This window comes from Hylobates moloch, unplaced genomic scaffold (assembly GCF_009828535.3).
Source record: "Hylobates moloch isolate HMO894 unplaced genomic scaffold, HMol_V3 SCAFFOLD_15, whole genome shotgun sequence".
Lineage (NCBI taxonomy): Eukaryota > Metazoa > Chordata > Mammalia > Primates > Hylobatidae > Hylobates > Hylobates moloch.
Window position 1 is genome coordinate 5747495 of NW_026652290.1, and position 20498 is coordinate 5767992.

At 56.3% G+C, this 20498-nt stretch overlaps 1 protein-coding gene across 9 annotated transcripts in view; it reads right to left on the bottom strand.

Moving 5' to 3' along the window:
• The window catches only part of RBFOX3 (RNA binding fox-1 homolog 3), a 519235-nt gene that overhangs the window by 332647 nt on the left and 166090 nt on the right, over positions 1-20498 (bottom strand). The window contains exon 1 of one of the 9 annotated variants that reach the window (XM_032178875.2): positions 16606-16925. The exons of 3 other annotated variants lie outside the window; for them this stretch is intronic. In XM_032178875.2, coding sequence (XP_032034766.2) covers positions 16606-16719 — 114 coding nt within the window. In that variant the 5' untranslated portion in view covers positions 16720-16925. Of the gene's footprint in view, positions 1-16605; positions 16935-16985; positions 17460-20498 lie in introns of those variants that run through there. 5 more of the 9 variants (XM_058428876.1, XM_032178874.2, XM_032178873.2 and 2 more) reach the window with 5 other exon arrangements.

Sequence of the window (20498 nt, forward strand, 5' to 3'; positions counted from 1 at the left end):
ACAGGAGGTGAGGCTCAAATGACCCATGCTGGCAGTGGGTGACAGGAGGGGGCCCCAGAAGTTGAGGACACAAGGAACATGGACCCCTGACCAGGGCATGCAGGACCCCAGGGGCGCACCCAACGCGGTCACCATAGGACCAAGCAAGATGACGCAGGCCCCTGGCAAGCCTGAGGCCAGGGCAGCAGCCATGCTCTCTCCTCCTGTGGTGGGGAGGTCTCCCTGAGGCCTCGGGAGAAGGGCAGAGAGAGAGAAGGGGAAGGAAGTGATCAGGTGCCGGAAGGGCCCGTGAGGGCGGCCCATGAGGCTCGTGGGTTCCAGGTACCCACGCCCCACCCCAAGCTGCCTGGTCCTCAGCAACTGGCCCCATGTTCCACAGGCTCAGCAGCTCCCAACAGAATTCTAGGTGCTGCCCAGACGAGATGAGGAGGGGGCCTTGCCAGCTGCTGGCTTCCAGCCTCACGCAGGACAGAGGCACCCAGGGAGGGGCAGAGAGGGGAGAAGAGCATTGAAGGGGCTGAGAGAGGTGGGACTTGGGGCCTGGGGAGAAGGGTGTGAGCCGAGGAGGGAGAGGAGAGGTCCTGAGAAGGCCCTCTGATGATAGCTGCTCTGGAGAGGCAGAAGAGAGACAGGGAGGCAGGGGGAGCCATGTGCAGACAGCAGCTGGGACGGGCACGCGGGGAGGGCTGGCCACCGACAGCAGCACAGCCTCGTCTTCCTGATAAATCATCCTGTGGCCTCGCTGGCAACTGTGACCAAGATGCCCACCACCCCCCCCACACGTTCAACCCCTCCCTCCGTCCTGTGCTGCCACAGCACCCCCGCTGCCTCTCTGTGCCCAGCCCTCCCCACCAAGGGCGCAGAGGGCCGGCCTCACACTCAGGCCGGTGCCTCCAGGAAGCCCAGGGGCCCACCTGCCCGAGCCAGCTGCTGAGGGCTCTGCATTTCACCCAGGGCTTCCCGGCCCAGGCTGCCTCCTCTGTCCTCCCGCTCCCTACGCACCCCTTCATCTGCAGAAGCTGCCAGGCAGACACTCGGTATGGGCAAGGCCCAGGGTCCAGCAGCCTCAGGCTGGGAGGGGCCAGGCTGGGCGGATGCTGGGTCTTCACCCCAGCAGTGCTCCTGTCTGCCTGGGCACAGCGGCGGGAACCCGGGGTGCACCCTGGCTCTTTCTTCTCCATCACCACCTGTTAGGGTCTAAATTGTGCCCCCTCCCTAACTTCATATGTTGCAGCCCTGACCCCCCTGTGTAGCTGCATTTGGAGGTGGAGCCTATAAGTAGGTTATTAAGGTTCAGTGAAGTCACAGGGACCCTCATCGGATGGGATTGATGCCCTTATAGGAAGAGACAGCAGGGTGATATGCACTCTGTCTTCCTCTCCCTCTCTGTGTTTCTGTCTCTGTCTCTCTCCAGGGGTGCACAGAAGAGGCCACGTGAGGTCATAGGGAGAAGGCGGTATCTACACCAGAAAGAGTCCTCACAGGCACGGGACAGGCCAGCCCCTGCGATGGGACTTTGGGTGCCCCGTGTGCCAGGAACTCCCCTCTTTCTGCCTCCAGCCCCGGTCTCCTTCCAGACTCCAGACTCTTGGGTCCAGTGGCCAACTAGTCACCCCCACCAGAGTTTTCAAACGTGTCTCGGTGTCACATGTCCAAAACCAAACTCCTCATGTCCTGCGGTCTCCCCGTGGAAGCCGCATCTTTCCAGGTTCCCAGGTACAAGTTCGTGGCGTTGTCCTCAATTCCTTGACCGTCCTCGCCACGCCCCCATCTACCAGGACGCCAGGATGATTCTGCTTTCAACGCTTGTGCAGATCCCGCCGCACAGACCCCAACCCCACCTCCACTGTGTTTCGGCGCCACCATCTCCGCCGGACGTTTGCTGTCTCTCTACCTCCGTGCCCACCCCCTGGCTATTCTCAGCACAGCAGTCAAAGGGATTCCTTTAAAATGGAAGTCACATCCTGCCAGCGCTGCCGGTAACCCAGCACCTGGGGTTGGGTTATCTCCCAGGCGTCGTTCTCAAACGCCGCTGCCTCTCCACGCTGGACACTGCCCCCTGTGCAAACGCGGCCCCCACCCCTTCATCCCATTTGCTTTTTCCCAGGAATGCCTGCCGCCCTCTGACCGCTCAGTGCCCATAGACAAGGTCAGCTCGATACACACTTGTTCAAGGAACGGACAAGGAACGAGCCCAGTGGAGTCACTGCTGGGCAGGGCTGTCCATCAGCAAATCCCCTTGCAACATCTCCGTCGTCCACAAGGCTCTTGGTGACCCCGTCCTGGATGCCCGGTCCAGGTGCACACTCAATCACTGTGCTACCCAGAGCATGCCACATGCCCCCAGCTCCCTGAGGCCTGTGCAGCCACTATGCCCTCCACCCGGAATGCCTTCCTCTTCTCCTCTCTTGGCAAGGGCCAGCCAGCCTGCAGCCCTAGCCCAGGCACCCCTTCATCCAAGGAGACCTCCCTGCCCCTCAGTCAGGGTTAGGAGCCCCTTCTATGGACACCCTCTAGGCACCCTCACTCACCCCATACCAGGGTGCTGCACAGCCTTCAGCCCTCCCTGTCTCCTGCTCACAGCAGAAGCTCCCTGCAGCCAGGGGCAGATCTTGTTCACCCCTCCCCAGTTGCAGAGCAGAATCCTCCAGGCTGTACATTATGTGATGAATGAACACACAGTAGGGGCTCTCCCAGGACAGGTGGCGTGGGAATCACAGCCTGTCCGGGCCCCCCGCCCGTCCCAGGAGCACAGGGGTGAGTGTCTCTCCCTCAGCACTGACCAGGAGATGGACAAGGAAGTCCACAACCAGGGAGCCCCTGTCCCCAGAAGTGAAGCTGGGGCTTGGCAGGAAAGAACAGCCAGCCAGGCTGGCGGAGCCTGCCCCAAAGTCCCCCTGCTCCCCCCACAACTGAGCTCTCGACTCTCAGCAGCCATGGGCCCTGCCACCTGCCAGCCATGCTCTTCCTGTGAAATGCTCTCCAGCTTGAGTCACCACTGGCCTGGGGCTTCCTCCTGTCTCCAGGGTGGTGCCCACTGAGCCTCGTTGACTAGGACCACCCCCTCCCCAGGCTTCCAAGGGCTCGGTCCAGCCCTGGCTCTCCTCTCCCCTCTGGCCTCAGGCAGGTCTGTGGCTCCGTCTTCCCCATCGGGCCCGGCCAGAGCTCCAGCTGCCGCCTCATGTCCTTCCTGGGGTCATCCCTTGGGATCCTCAAACCTGGCCTGCCTGGACGGATGCTGGTGTACCCTGACTTGCCCCATCTCTGCTCCTGGAAGGCAGCCCCTACCCATTTAGTCACCAAAGCCCCTCCCCACCATGGTCAACTGTCTGCAAGTTCCCAGAGGGAGACGCATTTCCCTGTGGCCTCTGCTGTGCACTGACACCCTGGGCCAGCCCCACCCTGTCGCCCGATGGCTTGCTGTTTAACATGTATCAGGTGACACTCACACCCTGCTAACCCCTCCGAAAGCTTCCTGGTTTTGGAAAATAAAATCTGTGCTCCTTACCCAAGGCCTCTTATGCCTCACCCTCCTCTCTCACCTCCTCTTGCTACACTAAACCCTCCAGGCGCATGGGTCTCTGTCAGCTTCTAGAACATTCCCAGATCCTTCTGCCCAGGCCGCTGCACCCTGCAAACCCCTCTTCCTGGAGCACCTTCATCCAGGCCTAACTCCGTCCTAGCTGGTTCTCATCCCTGAGGCCTCAGCTCCCTCTGAGTTCCCTGAGCAAGTCCCCTCCACAGTAACCCTCTGCAGTGGGGAGGGTCCAGAGGGGCTTGTGTGGCCCCAGTGCTCACTGGGAACCCACAGTGTGTAGCTGAGCATGGAGTCAACCCCCTGGGGCCCCAACAGCCTTCTTGGTTACCGCGTGACTCCCTCCCCAGGCGGCACTGCACTCCCCAGAGGAAGGAGGCACCTCCCGCCCGGCCTGGAGCTGTGTCCACAGCTACCAAGGATGGTGCCCTAAAAGATCCTCACTTCCTTCAGAGGGGCAAAGCCTGAGATATCCGTGAGGCCCAATAGGACACAGCAGGGCCACGGGGTAAATAAAGAGGGAGTTTCCAAGGTAGACCCTGCTGAGCTGTTCACTTGGGATCAACCTTGGGGCGGCACTCACAGCCAAGGGATGGACAGAGCAAGGAAGGGGGAGAAGACAGGAGGGCCATGAATCCCAACTTAGAAGGCAGCAAGAGCAGAGGGAGCAGTGAAGGGACAGAGGGGGAGACTGGGGGCCCAGGGGGTTCCGAAAGACACTGGACAGTTGCAGTGGAGATGAGGAGGGCAGGAGAAGAGGATGTGGGGAGGAGAGGACCAGGAATGGTGAGGGCAGAGACCCCTTCCAGGGATCTTGCTTCGAAGAGGGGTGGGCGCCAGGCCTGCGCCTGGGAAGGTGGTGTGAGGGGAGGGCTCTCGCTGCAGTGGGTAGATAGACACGGTGACCGGTGTGATGCTGAAGGAATCATGGAGAGAGGGGAGGAGGAGAGAGCAAGGCTGCGGGACTTATGGCCTGGAGCCGGGGAGGAGAGGGAGACACAGCCCACAAGCAGAACCAGGGGCTTTTGGCAAGAGTGAGTTGGGGGACACGGGTGCTGGTGGGCTGGGTTTGAGGAGAGAGAGGAGCAGAAGGGCTGGTTGGGGTGTGAGGACTTTCAGGGCCAGGTCGTGGGGCCCACCTTCCCGGCAGCATCCCAGCCCCTTGTCATACTTGTCCCATGCAGGCAGGGCCCAGAGGGGAGGCAGACAGTTGAGGACGGCTGTCACAGTTGCTGGGAGAGGAGGTGTTCTCATGAACGCGCCATGTCTTTCTTGCTTGAACAGTAAATAAAACCTCAGGGGCTGGGGAACAACCCACATTCTAAACTGGTATCCCTGAGAGGTAACAACAACGAAGAGCCAACGGCAGGCAGGCCGGGAGCACTCGCGACACGGTGCTCTGTGGTTCCAATAAGACTTTGCTTCCAGCCGATGGGGCAGGCACCTATCATCCTTGTTTTACCAGTGAGGGAACTGGAGTCCAAACGTGAACTGATGAAGCCTCGGTGTGAACCCCAGAACTGCCCTGGCCCACAGTTGACTTACTTGTCCAAACCCCACCTCATTTCCAAATTTTGGAGGGGACAGCACATCTCTACTTACTTTGAGTGTTTGTTTGTTTGTTTTGCTTTGAGACAGAGTTTCACTCTTGTTGCCCAGGCTGGAGTGCAGTGGTGTGATCTTGGCTCACTGGAACCTCCACCTCCCGGGTTCAAGGGATTCTCCTGCCTCAGCTTCCCAAGTAGCTGGGATTACAGGCATGAACCACCATGCCTGGCTAATTTTGTATTTTTAGTAGAGATGGGGTTTCATCCTGTTGGCCAGGCTGGTCTCGAACTCCTGACCTCAGGTGATCCACCCGCCTCGGCCTCCCAGTTTGCTGGGATTACAAGTGTGAGCCACCATGCCCGGCCCCAGAGTCCCTTTTCTTAGTTCATTTATCTGCAGAAGGAGGGAATTGGCTCTGACGACCTGCAGACCCTCAGTTACCGCTGCTCCCGAAGCTCTCTACATCCTCAGTCCTCCAGGTATGGTGCTCAGAGCAGTAGCTGTGCCTCCCCTTTAGCTGGTAAGAGATGCGGACGGGGGGCCCCTGCCCAGATGGGCCCACTCAGAATCTGGATCCTGATGTGTCCGGGGAAGCAATGCAGCCAGAGAGGCTCCATTCCGCATCACCCAGCACCATCTCAGGGAGCCTGCTCTAGGGAGCAGAGCGGCTGAGGCTCTAAGGTCCTGGGAGACATCCTTTGACCCTGTTGGTAGAAAGGTCCCCACACAGGTGGGCTGGCGGGAAGCACCCCTGTCTCTGAGGGGCGACTGCAGGGGACCTTCCCGGGCTGTGCCTGCTCCTTGCAACACCAGTCCTGCGAGATTTCCCACAAACCAGGGGAGCTGTGGGGCTGAATACGCTCGGGAACGCAGCCAGTGATTTTGCCTCGTGGATGCTCCTGATGAACACTATCCCATCGAAGGCACCAAGAAAGTGTGGGCGGAGCCCACGGCACCTTCGTTAACAGCGTTTCTCACTCTTAACCGTGGAGACCCTTGTTAGGACACAGCTAAGACCCCCGAAGAAGGACCCTGTTGGGGAAACATCCTGAGATAGGAAGCGCAATGAGCAGAGAAGGCAAGGCTCCTCATGGCACATCCACTCACGCCATCTGACAAACCCCACCTGCACACGCACACATGCGCACACACATATTTGCAACATGCACAGGCATGCACACATGAACATACATGTACACATGCACATATGCACACACGAACACGTGCACACACTTCCCTGAGGATGCTTTGCCTCCCGGCCACTTCTTTTCCAAAGCAGCTGTTGACTGGACCCCGTGCCCCCAGCAGATGGAGCTGGGCCTGCTGGTTACGGCTGGCACTTCACCTGGTGCGGCCACCACAAAACCACGGCATCCCCACACTCCCTCCTCCTGTACAACTGAATGTCCAGGTCAACCCCCACACTCAGCCTTAAGAAATGGGTCCACAAGGCAGCCACTGTGCTGAGACAGATTCCACCTGCAACAATATCCTCGCTCTCCTCGTTGCCTCCCTCTCTGTCCCTTGAAGGTGCCTGGTGCACTGTAGGCGGCTCCTGGGTGTGGCACCAGCACAAACTCTCCTGTCTCCACAATCACACCCTGAAGTCACAGTTCCCCTGGAGCCCCTGCAGTGAGGGAAGGTGAGGGAGGGCAGGTGCCACGGGGGAGCTCGCGGGGGCAGGACGGCCTCCTGCAGACCCACCCTGGTCTGGGAGCCCCTCTCCACCTGTGTCTGCCCCCGCCCAGCCTTCGCATCCAGGAACAAGTGCAGGGACACGGCATCAGGGCAGAGCCAGCTCCGCTGTTGGGGCCTAGAGCCCTCTTAGGCTGGTCTCAACTTTCTACTTGTCCCTCACACGGGGCTGCTGTCCCCTGCACATCACCACAGCCATGCCAACCCACAGGTGACCCACAGGCCTTCCTGCTTCCCCCCGGTTCCCTGAGCCGCACCCACAAAAAGCCTCCGACAGCCTCGAGAGGCGGAGATACAGTCTGCTCTGATTTCACCGACGCCCACATCCATATCCCCGCTGGTAGAGGCCACGGTGGCAGTACCTGTGACGCTCATATCCCCAGCAGGACGGGGCCTGTGCCCTCCCCAGCTCAGGACTGAGGCTAGGTGATACTCCCTGCCCCCCGGCTCACCTTCTCAGAACTAGCAGTGGGTTACTGATGGGTAACCATCGGTCTGATTTCTGTCTGTATGAATTTAACTGTTCTAGGGACCTTGTAGAAGTCAAGTCATATAGTATTTGCACAGTATATTGGAGCTTGCTCTTGCTCCATGGGCAGAGTTCCTGGAGTGGCTGGCTCCCTCTTTGCTCCGGGTCCCCCTTACCAGCGCTTCCCTCACCGACTCTTCCCCTGCCAGTGACTCCCCCAGAGAGACTATTCCCGCTTGAGATTCTCCCCTACCCAGACCCTCTCCTGCTGCTGTTGAGGCCAACAGCACCTCTGCCAAAACGCCCCAGGTCCACATGCTGTGCACACGTGTGCAGAGGCACACACGCTCACACACGGCCATGGAACACGCTCCTCGCATCCTCTTCAGAGACACCAGCACAGAGCTGGGCGAGGCCTTGGAAAGGCATCCCTGACTGTCTGTGAGGAGAGGCAGTGGCCAGCGACCACACACCCACACAGAGCCTCGTCCACCCTGAGGGGCCCTGGGATGGTCACCAGTCCCATCCTTGCCCATATGGGAGAGGAACAGAGGAGGAAACCGGAAGAAGAAACGGTTGAAGATCCCAAATGGGGAGTGGCAAGGTGGGGTGGCAGCAGGTGACGGGATGAGAAGAGACACAGGCAGACAGTGAGTCCAGCAGGCTGGGCAGGAGGAGGGAGGCCACTCCGTGGACCAGGCCAGGGTTTGTATTTATGATCGCCTCTCACTCGATCCCAGGGGCGGCACCCTCACTAAGAAGCTCAGTGTGGTGCCGGCTGCCTGCAGCTGCCGAGGTTGGTCCTCAATGGGGCACCTGGGGAGCCCAGGGGAGCCTGAGCAGGCCTGAAGTCACACCTGGGCCAGTCGAGAGGCTGACTCTAATTCACACAGTCTTGCCACCTGGAAACTAGGAGCTCCATTTTACAGAAGACAAAACCGAGGCCATGGGAATCAATGACTTGTGGGGGCCACATGCTTCCTGAGTGAGATCCAGGATCTGACGCCAGCTGCGTTGGGCTCCAGAGCCCAGCATCCCTACATTTGTTCTTCTTTTGGGAGGAAGGGGAGGGCTTGCAGCCTTTGTCCTATAAATTCGTGGTTCTGCTCAACTCGGGGCCTGTGCATGAGGACCTGACTTTGGCCTGGGAGTCCTTGACCTCTGCAAATCCAGAAAGGAAAGTGGGTGGGAGGACAAAGGATGCAAAAGCCCCCAGCACATCAGAGAGTCCAGGCAGCGGGCTGCCAAGGCGAGGAGCGGGAGCCTGGTGCTTCACCTAGCTCCCTGGAGACATCAGCGCACCAACCCACCTCTAGGATTGCGTGATTTCCCCCAGCGTTGCACTCAGACCGCCGGGGCCAGCCAGCCTTCACTTTGAAGACGACTTCAGAGGGAAGGTGTTTGATTTCAACAATAGCCCAGTTGCTGTGAGAGCCATTGTTTTTACAATAGCAAGAAAAATTCTTAGGAGAGTGAACCTATCTAAAACATCTTCAAAAAATAAACAAATAAATAAACCAGGTAAGAAAAAAGGTAGAAAATAGACTCAAACATAACGTGCCTGAAAATCCTTCAACACATCAGTAAATGGAAAACCCCTGCCTACAGTTAAGAGGCTTCCCAAACTATAGTTCATTTAACTGTCCTTTTAGGAGTCTCTTAATCAGAAAGGTGATTTCAGTATCATACGCTTTTGAAAGTACTTTTGTTTCTAAAGTATAAAGAGTATGTGCTTTATACTGTGCTCGACAAATATTATTATTATTATTGTTTGAGACAGAGTCTCGCTGTGTCACCCAGGCGGAGTACGGTGGCGCTATCTCAGCTCACTGCAACCACCGCCTCCCAGGTTCAAGCAATTCTCCTGCCTCAGCCTCCCGAGTTGCTGGGATTACAGGTGTGCAGCACTACACCCAGCTAATTTTTGTATTTTTAGTAGAGACGGGGTTTCACCATGTTGGCCAGGTTGGTCTCAAACTCCTGACCTCAGATGATCCACCTGCCTCATCCTCCCAAAGAGCTGGGATTACAGGCGTGAGCCACCACACCCTCCCTGTGCTCAACAAATATTATTTCTCATCTGCCAACAGACTCTCATAAGATCATTGGGCATGAAGTAAAAATGGACACACTCAGAGCCCCGTGTTCAGATTGCTGCCTGTGGACATCAATTTCACCAGAAAGCATGTCCGATAGGTGCCGAAGATTGGAAATTCATTGATCTCTGCGGCCAGAAGAACAACTTCAAGTTTCCCAGATCAAACCAGAGAATCATTCCTTATGGTTAAGTCTAAAAACATGAGGTCAAGCCCGATCAGTGATCATGGGTATTGCACATGAAAAGGATCGGGGAATCCAGGGCCCAGCTGAGGAACACGAAGGTGTGAAATGGAAACGTTAAACACGCAGTCTGTTCTCACTGCAGTGGTTATGTTCCATAAAGACCTCTCAGACACGGACTTTACAAATACTGAACCACTGTTCCTAGGGGAAATGCACGGGTAGGTTCCCAAGAGCCTCCGGCCACATTTTCTTTTTTTGAGACGGAGTTTGTCTTGTCCCCAAGGCTTGAGTGCAATGGTGCAATCTCCGTCTCCCAGGTTCAAACGATTCTCCTGCCTCATCCTCCTGAGTAGCTGGAATTACAGGCGCCCCCACTCCCCACCATGCCTGGCTAATTTTTTTTTTTTTTTTTTTGAGATGAAGTCTCGCTCTGTCACCAGGCTGGAGTGCAGTGGCGCCATCTCGGCTCACTGCAACCTCTGCCTCCTGGGTTCAAGCGATTCTCCTGCCTCAGCCTCCTGAGTAGCTAGGATTACAGGCGCCTGCCACCACGCCTAGCTAATTTTTGTATTTTTAGTAGAGACAGGGTTTCACCATGTTGGCCAGGCTGGTCTCGAACTCCTGACCTCAGGTGATCCTCCTGCCTCGGCCTCCCAAAGTGCTGGGATTATAGGCGTGAGCCACAGCGCCCGGCCCACATTTTCATCAACTGAACAAACATATCTCTGAACCATTACTCTCTTAAGTGTACAGTCAGTGGCATTCGGAACATCTGCCTTGCTGTCCAGCCATCACCACCTTCCATCTCCAGAATGCTTTTATCTTCCCAAACTGAAATTCTGTCTTCATTAAACACTAACTCCCCAATCCCCCTCTCTCAGGCCCTGGTAACCACCGGTGTAATTTCTGTCTCTATGAATGTAACTGTTCTAGGGACCTCGTCTAAGTCATACAGTGCTGGTGCTTTTGGGTCTGGGTTCTCTCACGGAGGCATCATGTTTTCCGGCTTCATTCACGCTGTGTATTCTGTGTCAGGATTTCCTTCCTTTTCAAGGCTGAGTAATATTCTCTGGCACGGACAGACCACATTTTGTTTCTCCATTCATCTGTGGCCGGACGCTTGGGTTTTCCACCTCTTGGCTCTTGTGAATAACGCTACTATGAACCGAGTGTGCACATATCTCGTCCATACCTTGCTTCCAACCCTGTTGGGTGTATACCCAGAAGTGGGGTTGCTGGAAGAGTCTTTTAAAAGATTGTTTCATAGCAACAAGCGTCTCCATGGAGCGTCACTTCTTGGGCCAGGCGGCAAAAGCCGGCTTGGCTCATGGAGGAGTTAACCGTACCCACATCAGTCACCTGGGTGGGTGTGACATCTGGAAATGCCACTAGAAACACATGTTCACTTCCCAAGGGTCACGAGCAGCCTTTTATGTGCAACCTGTTTCGTTAAAAAAAATCTGCCTCATTTGTTTGAAGTGGAAACAAAGGACAATTAATTAATTTGTTAATTATTCTTCCCTTCTTCTCACGCACACTGGTATCAAAGGCCCCGTGTCCCAGATGTGAAGGGTGCGGGTTCATTTACTGATGACAAACCAGGGAGATGCCCTAAGGTAGCCAAAGGGGGAAAAAAAAAAAGCTAACTTGGTACAAGCTTTCAAGAAAGGAGACAACGTAATCGGAATGATCCTAGAAATTCTGCAAGCTCCTCTTCTTAGTAAAACAAGTGGGTCTGTAGGACGAGTGCCACAGCTCGCGAGGCTGGGTCCCTGAAGATCGGTGCTTTACACTTAACTTGGTGAGAGCGTGAAAGATGTCCTTAAGTAAAACGTTTAGAATCTGGTCGCTCTCCTCCCTCTTCTCTTGCTCCCCTCACCCCAGCATTAATCAACTAGTCTCATTTTCTCTCCCTCTCCCAGCACAGACTCCAGGTTACATCTTCATCCTGCTGGTGTTGGTGTGGTCGGCAAGCTTGCCTGTGTCACCACCAACACCAATGGGACACAGACGTCTCTGCAGGGAGACACGGTCACCCAGACACTCAGGGCCAGGAGGGTCCAGGTGCCATCAGGAAAATGGTGTGAATCACCCCACCCGCATCCTCTGTTCCCAGGGCCACCCTCGGAGAGGTCCCTTCCTGGTCTCTGGGCCAGGGCTCCCTCACCACAGTCCTACCCATACCCCAGCTACCCAGGTTTTAGGCCAGTTGACCTGGACATCCTGCCCATACCTCTGTCTTTTAAGCAGATACAAAATCTAAGTGTGGGAGAGGGGGCATTGTTCCCACGTCTGTCATGTGACTCTGCACTCCTCCCACGGAAGCAAATGTATTACTACACCCCCTGACGTCGTGCTTGGCCGGATGGCTGGCTTTGACCAACGGAATGTGAGCAGACATGGTACACAGAGGCTCCGAATGTGCTTATGCACCTGGGCTTGGCCTCTTTGACCTCTGCCGTGGCTGGGAGAAGAACCTCTGCTGGGAGCTACTGCCCCTGGACCCAGCCGATTCCACATGAGCAGGACTGGGCCACGCCCAGCTGGCTCACAGCTTGAAGCAGCTGCAGCACCCAGCCCAGTGGAGCCCAGCCCAGCCGACACTGACCTGCAGACCCCACAATCAAGATACGGTTGCTTCTTGACATTTGCCGTAGTTATGTTCTATCAAGTCACCGTCCACACTGAATTAGCCAATACTAAACCAAGGGCTCCTGGGGAAATACACGGCTAAGTTCCTGCAAGCTTCTGGTAGCAGAAGTTTCATCGGTCAGTCAGTACCTAACCTTGTTTTAAGGGTGTTTCTATTTAAAGACACCGTGTTTCATATATACTGTTAATTTGTTAACATAGAACTCACGTCTAACAGCACTAGAGGAAGTACCTCTAATTTTCTCCATAAGACACGTCACAGCCTCCTGGGGCTCAGGAACACTGACCAGCTATGTTGCACGGGGCTCCGGCGCCCTTTTAAACAGTGAACCCCCCAACGGAAAGCACGAAAACGTGAAGAACATCGCACTAAGCAGGTCTCAGAAAGGATGCTTTGTAGTGTGAGAGCTGAGGCTGGAAGGCCTTGTTTGACCTCAGCTGGGACCACATGCATCTGGCTACTGCAATTTTTTTGCTGCTCTGCACAGGTGCAGGAAGAACTATGAAAGCACCTTTCATCTTGATTTTGGGGTCACAAATAAATTTTAGCAAGTAGATGAATCTGCAAATACAGAATCCTCAAATAATGAGCATCGACTGTAAATGTCTGAAGCCATGGACCTATGGGGCAGTTTGTTACACAGCAAGAACCGACTTACACATGATGAAGACCTGGAGAACCCGTGCCCCCAACTTCCAAGGAGGAGGAGTCTGGAAGTGTTGGAAACACCTGGGTAGGCTGAAGTCCATGAAGCGAGTTGGGACTCTCTTTATCCTACGACAGCATAAAAATCCCAGTGTTCACATCACAGTGGGAAATAAAAGCCTACTGTCTCTCTTTCAGGCAACATGCCTCTCTTGAACCCCAACACATGCTAGGTGAGTTGCATCCAGCTGTGTGATTTTGTATAGGGCATTTAGCCAAGGGAGCAAGGAGGCCCAGACAACTGTGCATCGTACTTAGGAAAGAGAGGCTTCAATTCCTAGTACTTCACATCCTGACTCTGAACTTCAGGGAAAGCTGTATTTTACTCAGGTTCATTAATGGGGAGAGAACTTTTTCTCTGGAGATGGACTCTGGGGCTATGGGGAATCAGGTGATGGCCAAGCGTGGCTGGGACCCTGAAGAATGGGGTGATAGTGCTCAAAGAATGACTGTGCTCCAAGCAGGCTCCTGTCCAAGCAGTTGAAAATGCATGTTCTAAGTCAAAAACGTGTGAATCCGTGCAAAGAAAATACCAAGGAAGGTAACATCACGAAAAATACCAGTTTCTCCTCTGCAAAACAAAAAGACATGCTTTTTGTGGCCCCCAAAGCCTTGCCCTTTTTCTTCAATCTGGGACCCCAATATCTGGCTCTGCTGGGTGCGTCCTGGTGCCAGCGTGTCCGTCCCCCACCTCCGCAGGGTGGACAGTGAGTTGTGCCCTGTGCCTCTGGCCTGCCGCTGGTCACCAGAGGAAGCCGGTTCTCAGTTTGGAGTCTCTGTCCCATGGAATGGCACCACATGGAGGTTGGAGCATAGGCTCTGGAGCCAGGATCCAGGTCTGCCACGGAATAAAGGTAACTGCTTATGCTTTAAAGGGGGGAGAAGGAAGAAAGCTCATGCCCTGAGTGTCCCCCACATGTGGCTGTCCACAGGTTGCCAGAGCTGATTCCAACGCAGGCCTGTCCCCATGCAGGATCTGCCGCTGTGTGTCACCCCTTGATCCTGGTTCCTGAGCCTACGCTCCAACCCCATCTCTGTACCCAGCTTTACCTGTCTGTAGAAGGAGAATGAGCACAGTCCCCACCTCCTCTGGGGTGTTTAGGGGTAAATGTGTCAACAGGAGGAAATCCCTGCAACAGAGCCTGGCACCTGATAGACACTGACAAACGTTGGCCCCCAGGCTCCGGCCCGGGCCCCTGGGCCCTCCAGCCCTGTGCCCCATTCCCCTTTGCTGGCCAGGTGCTGGCATTCACATTGGCTTGCACTTGTTAGTTCACAGGGTGTCTCCATGCAGGTGGTTATCAGTGGCATGTGGCTTATCCACAACAGCCTTCCAGTCCCCGACATCTCCCAGCCAGCTTGCACATCCCCGGCCACCTCCTCCCACACTCCAGCTCTGTGTGCTCGGGGAATGCAAAGCAATTTTAACATTGTTCTAAGCCAAACATAATTGGGAAGGTAAACCTATAGCAACAACAGAATCACAGACTGCATTCCAAATCCACAGAAACGGCACTGGGATCTCGGACACTTCCTGCAGCTGTTTTCACCACCCCCATGAGACCTGCAACCTGTGAAGAGCAGAGGGAGCCTCGTTTCCCCAGGCCCATGTGTGGATTCTTCATGCTGGTGGGTCTATACCGCAGAGCGGGGTTCCAGAAGAATGTCAGCAAACACCCCCGGGTAGGCAGCTGCTGGGCATCTGCCGTGAGTGGGCACTGTGCAAACATACAGGACATGGGGCTGCCCACAGGATGCCTGGCTTGGGCGGGGCAGGCAGCTCCACTGGCAGCTGCTCTAAGGCAGTGCTGGGTAACAGACCAGGGCAGGGGAAGGTCATTCCGAAATGCGCATGCGTGTGTGTGCACATACCTGGGTGCAGCTAGGCAGAGGGGCATGGCCCTGGGTGCAGCTAAGCATGAGTAGGGTTGAAGCAGAGGCCACATAGAGGTACCAAGGCCTGGTGACAGAGGGCAGCCTGAAAGTCCAGCCCCATGTGGCAGGACAGGGTTGGAGGGCAGCTGGAGAGCTGGCAGAGCCCGGGACACCCGGGAGGAGCTGAGCCTGCAGGCCACCAGGAGCAGGTGGAGGAGCGACAGGCAGATAGATCCATGTGGGGACGGGAGGCAGGCAGCAGTACGTGCCTGGGCCTGGAGGGACCAGAGGATTAGGAGGCCAGGGAGCTCCCGCCTAAGCCCTGGAACAAAGGCGCCTGCTTATGTTTTAAAGGGGGGAGAAAGAAGAAAGCCCAGGCCCCAAGTGTTTCCCACGGGTGGCTATCCACAGGCTGCCAGAGCCGATTCCAACGCAGCGCTGTCTCTATGCAGGATCCGAGGCCCAAGGCACTGGGACCTCACCAGCCTCAGAGCCAGGGAGCCCAGGGTTCATTTTTGACAAAAAAACTGCCACCCACCCCCTCCACTTGGCCCCTGGTGATGCTTTGACCTCTCCGGGGAGCCAGGGCAGGAGGAAGGGTGCTGTGGCCAGAGCCACCATCTTCTGTCCTGGGAGGCACTCTGTTAGAGAGGGGGCCCAGACAGTGGAGTCTCAACTGAGGCTGAATAATTTCAATCAGCCTACAGGCCGCCCCGATTCCCTTCTCCAACAGGGACCTTTGAGTGCTCAGGAGGGTCTCTGGGGTCTGCCTTTGAGCCTCCGCTTTCTCCCCTCTGGATGCCCCATGCTGACCTCATCGCCAGGCCTGTGGGGCTCACCCCCCAGAAGCCCCCCTGGGGTCTGGGGCCGCCCCTATCCCCAAGCCCCAGAGGTTGGCCGGTGCCTCCACTGCTGCCGGCTGGCCCTGACTGACAGCTGCCCATGCAAATATTGTCCATTCCAAGCTCCAGCCAGGGAGGCTGGGTCCCTCTGTCCACCCCCTCCTCCTGGAGCTCCTCCAGAACCTTGAAGAGATGACTCAATAAATGACGAGTCCAGGGAGGTGCGGGAAAGCCCATAGCACCTCTGAGCTGAGCTGCCTGTCACCGTCACTGCCACTCTGTGACACCAGTCCCACTCCAGGCTCTGAGATCATGGAAGGCTGGTCTTCAGGAGTCTCCTGGGCACCCCAGAGTCAGGAAACCCCATTCCCAAATGCCAGGCTCCCCAAACTTCCCACCCTAGGCCGGCATGAGGCCTTGGTCCTGAAACCTGTGTCGTCTGCCGTAGCGTATTTCCAGAAGGCATCTGCCTCCTGCCTGACTGCTCTGCCCTTTGGGAATCTGGAAAACCATTTGTTCTAGTGCCTGACACACATGCCCTTCCCTTCTTCATGAGCAGACCTGGAGAGGCACATGCCACACACATATACTCATGTACACGCACACGCATGCACACACAGGTACACGCATATGCAGAGGGGCACAAGCACACCATGCACACACAGGTATACACAAGCACACTTGCACACATGTACAAGTGCACATGTATACATGCACACAGGTGCACAGGCACACACCACACACACACACACGCACACACACACGTCACCACCAGGGCTCTAAATGCAGCTGCAGTGACCTTCATGTTGTTGAAAAGAAAACCTCCTTCTGTGCTGCTGCCCAGGGTCCCTGGCAGCTCTCCCTGCTCTGGACCCTGAGCTCAGGTCCTAACCCTGCAGGCCCAGTAGGGGCACCGCTAGCGCTGGGTTCTATGTATCCTACTCCCTCTCGCCCAGTCCAACCAGCTCCTCCGTGATAGTAAACCTGAAGCAAAACCCACCCTGTTTTTCATGGAAGGATCAAGAAGGATCTGTAAGCTACTCTTTTCCCTCCTCTCCAGGATCAGATGATGAGCTTCAGCCCCTAGCATATGGCTCTCAACTCCCAGGTCCATGGCTCTGCTCTCCTCAGTCTCTAAACGCCGATCTGGCTCTCCTGGGTCTTGAACATTCGCCCTCACGATAGCGGGGGCAGCCAGGCTGCACAGCCGTGGGCTCCTTTCTCTGGGGTCACTCCCCGTCTCCTCTCCCCTCTAGGAAAGCCTGGCCCAGTACCACATAGGTGAAGTCAGGGGCTGGCTGGGGGTCTCCCCAGGGGCCAGCAGGGGCTGTGCCTGCAATCAGACTAGGTCAGGCCTCAGCAGTTCCCCAGGGCACTCACCTGCTTTGCTTGGCTTCTCGGCCATGACCACATCTGCATTTCCTCCAGAAGGGAGGAGTGCCCCCGAGCAGCAGCTGAGGGGAGGGATGAAATCTGGAAGTCATTGCCTCAGAACTGGTCCATGGCACGGCAGTAAGAGAAAATGAGTTCTGGGTGTGAAATCCCCGAAGCTCAATATTTTGGTCTGTCCATACGTGGGGCAGGAAGCTGGGGAAATCTCCCTTTTTCCCTCCTCCCGAAACCATCAGCTTCTTTACAAATTCCCCAGTTCCCACGATTTTAATTTTACGGTTCACATTTTCTCCCGGCAGAATCCCGGGATGACGAGGTAGAAAGTCTGCCCTGATTAACTGTCCCTCTGGCGCTGAGCAGGGCCCAGTGTGATAAATAGCAGGAATAAAACCGAGAGAGGCGCGCAGCAAGCTGTCGGCAGGTCTGCCTGTAAATCCCAGCTCTGATGGGGCCGAGATGAGCTGGGGGCTTTATGGAGGGGGAGAGAGGCTGCTTGCAGAGCAGCGCCCCTCTCCCCAGCCCCTCCCCCGCCCTCCTGACACCCATGCAGTGGATATAGTTTAAGTAAGATAGAGTGAAATCGCTCTGTTGTGTCACTGATTTTTAATAAAAACAGGTAACGTGCTGCAAATCTCACTGTGATTTCATCTCTCCTCGCCTTTGCCCAGATGTCCCGTAACCTCCCCTAAAGGCTGCATCCAAACAGCAGTGACCATGACTGGTGTCTGGCAGGGGGTGGACTCAGGATTTTGAGAGGTTTCCAGGAAGTCTAGGCTGTCTTCCCTCTTGACATACACACACATTCACATACATGTGTGTGAACACGTCTGTGCATACAGGCTCACAAGATGTGCATGTTACGCACACACTCAGCACACATGCACACCGCACACATGAATGTCTATGCATGTGCAAGCATGATTGCATGTGCACACGTGCCTCTGTGCACATGCACACACACTCAGTGGCACACACCACACAGTGCATATGCACGTGTGCACGTAAGTGCAAGTACATACATGCAAACACACATACATGCAAACACACATACCAGACCTTCCTGGGGAGAGGCACAAGCCAACACTGAGCTCTCCTGCTGACCCAACTCTACTCTCTGGTGACCGTGAGTCTGTTATGAATAATCCAGAACATTCCAGGAGTAGGAGAAGGCACACATGTGCAGACGGGAAAATAGGAGAGGCGTCACAGGAGGACGCAGGAACGGCATCAAGCGGCAGGGGAGGGGAGCGTCCCTGTCAGACTCATGAGGCTGCCTTAGCCCTCACACCCGGGACAGAGGGCACTAGGGGGGAACTGGGCTGAGCGGCAACGAGGACATGGGCCACCGGCGATAACCAGGCCTCCTCAGGAGGCCTCTGTCACTTTCGCCAGCATTACTGAACAGAGATAAAGCTGCGTGTAATTTGCAGCTGAAGCAGGCACACTGTTTACCTGTTATCAGGGTTAATAGCGTCCGTGTGAGCTGTAGAGACAGCGCTGTCCTGCGGACGGGCCGTGCTTTTCCACGGCATTTCCCACGTCCCAGGGCATTTTCGAAAATGGTGGCTTCCTTTAGGGTCACATTTATTGTCCCCTGTGACTACAGAGGCAGGTACCATCCTCCCCATCTGATGCACCAGGGGCCCGGGTGACTTGCCTGATCTCCTGGCCAGCTCCCTGCCAGCTGGGACTCCACTGGCTACACCTGGGACTTCCCACCTGGGCCGGCCGAAGCCCAGACCAGGGCAGCCGAAGCCCGTGACCACGGGGCAGGGAGCTCCGTGACAGCCTCCACCGACCTCTCCCACAGCAGTGCCTTCTTCAGATTTTCCTCATTGGCTGTCCCCACTGGACTTCATTTTTAGCCATGGAACCCACAACTAAATCACCTCTGGACCCCGGACCATGCCCCTCGCACCCCAACTGTGAGAAAGCCTCACCCACGAGGTTGACGTTTGCCCTATGGCTCTAGTTCCCCAGCACAACCTCCTGCCATACCCCCCTTCCCCATGGCCATTAGTCCCTCCCCACCAGAAGAAGGGCCCCCCTGCACCCCCTCCTCAGCATCCACACCCCTTCTCCTGCCCACAGCCTCCCTTCACCCAGGATTTGTCCCTCAGAGGCCTCCTGGTCTTCCCCACACCCCATACGAGGGGACTTGGAGCTCTTTTCAGGTCCAGCCCCTGCACGGTGAGCCAGAACCAGGTCAGAGACACACACTGTTGCCGCACAGGCTGGAAACGTCCCGCAGAGCTGGCTCAGGCCCAGCAGGCAGGTCACACACCTGGGGGTGCAGGGAGAGGATGCCGAGTGGACCAGGACCCCAGGAAAGGGCGTCGGCGGAGGCAACCAGAGACACAGCAGAAGGATTTGTGGAGAGAGATCATCTGGGGCAGGGCCATCAGGAGAGGGAAATAAACTTGGCCCAGAGATGGGTCCAAGCATAAGAAGGAGCAGGTGTGAAGAGGTGGGCCGGGCTCTGAGCCAGGGTCCTGGGTGTGCCTCCTTCCTCCCGGAGCCTTGGCCTGCAGGGGCTCAATATCAGCCCCTAAGATTCATGTCATCCTGGAACCTGAGAATGCAACCTTGCTGGAAACAGGGTCTTTGCAGATGGAAGTAAGGTGCAGATAGAGATGAGGCCATCCTGGATTAGCGTGGGCCCCAAATCCAAGGCCAGAGAGACAGGAGACACAGAGGCACACCCAGGGAGGTGGCCACGAGAAGACAGAGCAGAGATTGGAGAGATGCTGCCTTGAGCTGAGGAATCCCAGGGACAGCGGACAGCCCCCGGAGCTGGGAGAGAGGCCAGGGACAGATTTTCCCTCCAAGCCTCTGGAAGGAGTTAGCTCAGCCGATACCTTGATCTTGGACTTCCAACCTCCAGAATGGCAGAGAATCCGTTTCTGTTGTTTTAAGCCCCCTAGTGTGTGGTCATCAGTTACAGCAACCCCGGGAAAGCAGTGCTGCGCCCTTGCCTAGGAAATGAGGGTGGAGCCCCGGCAGACCCCAGGGTCGGTCTTGGGTGAGAACACACAATCGTGGCCCACAGGCCTGGGCCAGCCACGGCTGAGGTGGTGCTGGTTCAGCCCTGGCCCAGGCAGGTGCTCAGTGAGGCAGGTGAAACCAAGGGTCTCACTGAATCAAAACAGATGGCCGTAGAGAAAGGCAGACCAACAGGTCAGGAGCCCGGGCCCCGCCTTGACCTTGGAAATCCTCCTTGGGTCCACTGAGGAGCCACTTACTCTGGGCTCCAGCCCCAAACTTGTCAGGGAAGCTTCCAAGAGCAAAGATGCTGTTCCAAGGCCCTGGGGTGAAAGGGACGTGTTGGGAGACCTGACGGTCCATGGCCCTCTCCACTGTCCCTGCTGAGCCTGGCGCTGGGAGGGAGGGGAACCCCATCCAGCCTCCAACCACAGCTTCTGGGGACCACTGGCAGAAGAGAGAGGAGGAGGGATGGGGAGGGGAAAGGGGGGAGGGAGATAGAGAGAGAGAGGGAGGGAG